Source organism: Mangifera indica, chromosome 2, assembly GCF_011075055.1.
Source record: "Mangifera indica cultivar Alphonso chromosome 2, CATAS_Mindica_2.1, whole genome shotgun sequence".
In the NCBI taxonomy this organism is placed as follows: domain Eukaryota; kingdom Viridiplantae; phylum Streptophyta; class Magnoliopsida; order Sapindales; family Anacardiaceae; genus Mangifera; species Mangifera indica.
In genome coordinates this window covers 13,506,356-13,512,355 of record NC_058138.1, presented here as the reverse complement: position 1 = coordinate 13,512,355, position 6,000 = coordinate 13,506,356, and the positions used below count along the sequence as shown (strand labels likewise).

At 28.2% G+C, this 6,000-nt stretch overlaps 1 protein-coding gene across 1 annotated transcript; it reads left to right on the top strand.

Moving 5' to 3' along the window:
- The first annotated feature begins 749 nt into the window (after positions 1 to 749).
- LOC123208561 lies at positions 750 to 1,400 on the top strand. Its single transcript, XM_044626096.1, has one exon. The coding sequence runs from the start codon at positions 750 to 752 to the stop codon at positions 1,398 to 1,400; it is 651 nt and encodes a 216-aa protein (XP_044482031.1).
- The last annotated feature ends 4,600 nt before the right edge of the window (positions 1,401 to 6,000 follow it).

Here is a 6,000-nt window from a genome sequence, read left to right as displayed (position 1 = left end):
TCTTGCAAAACATTCACTTATTGTGTTTCCTAGAAGCTCATCTATTTCAACCAAACCTTTTCAATTAGTACACTTGGATATATGGGGACCGCATAAAACTCTTAATTGTGATGGTTCAAAATATTTCCTCACCACAGTGGACAATTTTTCCCCCGCTACATGACTTTACTTAATGAACTCGAAAACCCAAACAATTTTTTTTTTTAAATTTGTGTCCATGGTCCATACTCAATTCCACACTAAAATCCAATGAATTTGAATAGACAATGCCCGAGAGCTTTTCAATCATGACATCGCATCTTTCCTTGATTCATAAGGCATCCTCCATGAAGTTCTTGTACCTACACGCCACAACAAAACGATGTTGTAGAAAGAAAACATAGACACTTTTTAGAAGTAGCCCGTACCTTTAAACTCCAAGCTCAAATTCTACCTCACTTCTAGGGCTACTGTGTGGTCACGATAGCTTATCTGATTAACATGATGCCAATTGAAGTTTTAGGTGGGAAGACACCATATGAGCTTTTATTTGGCAAGAAACCAGACATCAACAATTTAAGGGTATTTAGATGTCTCTGTTACTCAATCAAACTTCAATACCTTGACAAGTTGAACACCAGAGCCTCTTACTGTGTCTTTATGGGATACCCTATGCTATAGAAAGGATATCGGTTGTATGATTTAGAAAGTAACAAATTTTTGTTAGCAGAGATGTTGTTTTCCTTGAGGACAAATTTCCTTTTGCCGATATGGACAGAGACCCAGCCCATGCATCCTCACCACCACCCTTAAAAACCATAGACATTCATGACATTCATCTAGAATACAATATTGTTCCTGTTGATCATATCAAATTGATATCTGAATCATTTTCAGTTGATGCTCCACTGACTTCTAACTTATCGACTTTAGTTCCTTTAAGACGTTCATCCAAAACCATCAGACCTTCCATTTGGACCACTAACTATATATGTCTTGTAGCATCCGTAAAACCATATCCCATTTCTAATTACATCAGTTATGACAGATTAGCGCCGACACACAGAGCTTGTATCAACCATATCTTTGAATATCGAGAACCCACTTCATATTCTAAAGCTGTTCAATCTCATCACTGGAGACAAGCCATGGTTGATGAATTTCAAGCCTTGTCCCTTAACAAAACATGGAATTTGGTGTCAAGACCACTTTACAGAAAACCCATCAAATGCAAATGTATATTTAAAATAAAATATCATGCAGATGGCTCTATTGAACACTATAAAGCCCGCTTGATTGCCAAAGGTTTCACCCAACAAGAGGGTCTCGATAATCAGGAAACATTCTCTCCTGGTGCCAAACATGTGACTGTTTGCACATTTATTACAGTTGTTGCTTCTCATGATTGGCCACTTTGTTAAATGGATATTTATAATGCATTTCTCTATGAGGACCTAGATGAAGAGATATAGATGGAAGTTCCACCAGTAATTCACAGATAGGGGGAGAACCTAGTATGTTGTCTGTGAAAGTCACTGTACAGCCTAAAATAGGCCTTTCGACAGTGGAATGCAAAACTCATAGAAGCATTGGTCAATATGGGTTTTCATCAATCAAAACATGATTATGCTCTCTTTACAAGAAAGCAAGAAAGTTCCTTCACATGTCTCCTTGTTTATGTGGACGATATTCTCATCATTGGGAATGACAATGTAGCCATAGAAAATGTGAAACATCATCTATATAAAACATTCAGGATCAAAGATCTAGGAGCACCAAAATATTTTCTAGGAATTGAAATTGTCAGATCTAAAGAGGGCATCACGCTCAATCAAAGGAAGTACACCTTGGAACGCATATCAGATACTGGGATGTCAACATGTAAGCCAAGCATTATTCCAATCTTACTTTTTAATTTTTAAAAACTCAAATACTCACTTATGAGGTAATTTTTGTTAAAAATCTCAGTAAGGGTTAAATTGTCATTTAATAACAAAATTTAAAAAACAAAACTTTTATCACATTTTTCTTTTTAAAATTGAAAATCTCATAATTTTCCCCTAGATTTTTCTTTAAAGTTTGAAAAATGACAAATTTTCCTTAGGAGTTTTTTCTTATTTTCTCTAATGACGATTCGTCATCTCCAGCAGTTTATTGTCCTTCCTCTTACAGGTAAGAGATGAGAAATCCTTATCCTTGTAATGGGGATGAGCCCAAGATAAGAATCAACATCTTCTATGATAACAAAGACAGAGAATAGGGCATTTGGCCCTCCCCTTCTCTTTTGACATCTATAGTTAATTCAGTGCCCCTTAGGCATAAATTATTTAAAACTTCTTAAAACTGCCTCTTTTAAATTAAAAATTTTTAATCCTGCTTTAAGATTACATGTGCAAGTCAGAAGAAGATTTATCTGCAACTTGAAATAATTTGATATCTGTTTGGGCAAGCATAGCTTAGACTTAGATGATGAAACTCAACTTCCAAAGATAACACCAATAAATCTTCTAAATTGGACTATTACTGTATAGGATTATCCATATCTTATTATATATAATATATATTTTACTATATGATAAAAGTAAAAAATGATACATATTTTAAGATAATAAATAATACAGTAAAGATCTGTATAAAAATTTGATTTATAATATTTTTTAAAATAATAATATATTAATTAAAATTTTTATTATTTTATTTTTTAATATATAAATATAATACATTATACAAAATATTAATTTTTATATATAATATGATGTATGACTCAACAACTATAACACTAATGATTATCTATAATGCCCGTGTGACTTGACCCACCACGCATCTGAAGGGTGATTCACAATTTAATTGAAGATAATATCAAAGACACAGTATTTACTTTAAGCTTTGGCCCCTGACGCAATATTTAATAACCTGTTGGTTTTTTATTGCTCATTCAGTACTTTCGGCTGAAATTTTTAAAGGTGACAAATCCATGCTCAGATCGTTGCATTTATTTTATGAGTTCTATATTTTTAGTTTAATTTCCTTTTGTTTGTGTTATAATATATGCCAAAAGATTATTTTCTACCCAAGTTTAGTTGTGTTTTAAAGTCACATTTATAAGTTTTGAAAACCTCAAAATTTAATCTATTAACTAATTGAAGTTAAAATTTTTTGTTAGAGCAAAGGTAAAATAGTCATTTAACTAATAATATTAAAAAAATATAAAACATATTATATTTTGCCTATTTAATTTTAAAAACTAACAACTGCACATCTATCTAAAATTTTTTAACTTTGACGTTTTAGGATGGAGATGAGAGGTCATCAGTGCCAGAGGGGTAAAAGAAAAAACCTTAAGTTTGGGGAATAAAGAATATGACTTTTCAAAGTTAGAAAACTTTAGATAATAGTAAAATTGTTAGTTTTTAAAACTTAAGAGAGAAAATATAATCAGTTTTATAATTTTTTAATATTATTAGTAAAATAACGAGTTTATCCCTTTCTTTCCTAATAGTAGTTTGTCTATGGGTAAGATTTTGAGTTTTTCAACCTCTATGGGTGTGACTTTGAGAATGCAACTAAACTTGGGTGGGAAATAGTCCTTTGGCCTATAATACATGGGTTTCATTAGTTGTAACCCTAACTTTTTATGCATTCGAGATTGCATTATTTTATGACTTTTTATGTCTAGTCCAGACAAATCCAGATGATATCGTTGCTTAGGGAGAGATGACTGGACTTTTTCTCTATCGATTAGGGTTGAAAGCATAGTCGTTGGTGGTCGAAAATGGTAGCCAGAGTGGAAAGAAAGAAAACCCTAAGTTGGGGGCGGGGAGAGGGGAAAATGTTATTTTTTAAAGTTTAAAAATTTTACATAGAGATGAAGTTGTTAGTTTTTAAAACTTAAAAGAGAAAATGTAATAAATTTTATGTTTTTAAAATTTTTTATTAAATGATGATTTTACCCTCAAATTTAACTAAGTTTTTAATGGAATTTTATTCATGCCTTTTAGTTATATTTCAAGGGTTACACAACCACCGTCTCAAACCAATGGCAAACTAGAGGAAGAGTAAATATCATTTTCTCACCCGAGGTTTGACTTAAAAATATTTTTTCACCTCTAGTGGCAAAAAGAACATTTTCCACAAAAAATCTAACTCTATTAAAAAACACTAACAATATAAGGGTAAAAAAATAATTTTATTATTCATTAATTAAAAATTAGAAAAACAATAACTTTTTATTAGACCCAAACATTTTAAGTATGATAATTTAATCATTAAAAAGTTTAAAAACTCATAATTTAATCTTTAAAATCTTTCCAAACCCTTATATATATGACCCAAATAGTTGTAAAATGACATTAATACTCGTTATTTTGTTGTATTATATTCAATTTTTTAAAAACATAATTATCATTTTAAAACTATTAGGGGACAGTATGATATAATTTCAAAATGTAATTTGTTGTTTATTGACAAAATTTTGACCTCTAATAATTTCTGAGTTAACCTAATATTCAGCCTTATAATTAATTTTATATATATTTATTTTCATTGAAAATTTGTAGGAGTTTGAGTGAAAAATTGTCTAATCGTTTTCCTATTATTCTCAGCGATTATTGGATTAATGTAATCCATAGTGAAGATACTAAACTTAATTAAGACAAATAATTTTAATTTTAATTGCCATTTTTTTTCTAATTAACATTAATAATTTATTATTAACTTGATGAGATGGATAGTATTCAATCATTTATTAATCATTGCCAATAACAAGCCACCCTGGTTCAACAAAATCCCGTTAAGGGAATGTTTAGTTAGAAAAGATTAAATAATATTTTGATAATTTATATTTTATTATTTATCTTATTTTATTTGCTTTATAAGTAATAAAATATTATGATAATTTTTTATTATTAATGGGGATGTGATAGATAATATAAAGGTAATTTGATTATCAATTCCATCTTAGATATTAAAATATTATTAAGGTAATATTGATTTTATTATAACTATATCTTTATATATTAATTTTTTAAGACAAAAATAATTTTATTTTAAATTAATATAACAAATAATATAAAAAAATATTTTACAATAATTAGACTCAGAGATATTTAAGTAAAATAATATATTAGTATTATTTTATTATATCTAACCAAATACAATAACTGGTTATACCCACTTAGTTTTATCAAATTTTATCAAATGTAATAATAATAATTTATATTTAATAATCTTTAAAGTAATCTTTTAATTTTAGTAATAAAATATTTTTAAATCAAACGCTAGTAAGAAATTTGAAAATGAAAAAGCCAAAAAAGAAAGAAACAAATTAATGAACAAAAAATAAGCTTTGATTTCAAGCCCCACTGCTAGATTGTATTTATATATTGGGAAGAATAATAATATTATTTTTATAACAAAATCATTAACACCGACCAGATTAGTTGATTCAATTGATTCAATTATGAATTGATTCACGGTTCCGTTTGGTTTATATATAAAAATTGGTTTGTTTGACTTGTGTATATACATTTATAAAAAAATAAAAACCAACGTAATGGTGATGGGTATCATTAAAATATTATGATTAACTAGTTAGTTGAAAGTAAAACAACTGTTATTAAGTTAAATAAATATTAATTAGAGAGAGAAAAGTTAAATTAAATTGATTTTAATAGGTTAAAATACGTCAATTATTTATACAAGTATTTTTAATAAGGGAAAGTATATCAAATATTTTTTGTTTAAATAAATATGATTTATATTTAAAATATTTGATTATATTTATGAAATACATATTAATCTCAGAATTAATTGAATCGGTCAATTGACATGTGCCATAATTAGTGGGCTTAATTATAATTATATGAATTGTAAACTTAAATCTGTTTTAAAATGCCACCTAAAACAATATATATATATATATATATATATATATACACATGTGTGTGTGTGTGTATTGAAATTACAAGTTACACACTCCACTTTCCACCAGCTCCTTCAAAGAAAATGACTTGGTAATGCCAG

Bases quoted from the DNA above. Each gene is read 5' to 3' on its own strand.
- LOC123208561 (XM_044626096.1), top strand. From the start codon at position 750: ATGGACAGAGACCCAGCCCATGCATCCTCACCACCACCCTTAAAAACC.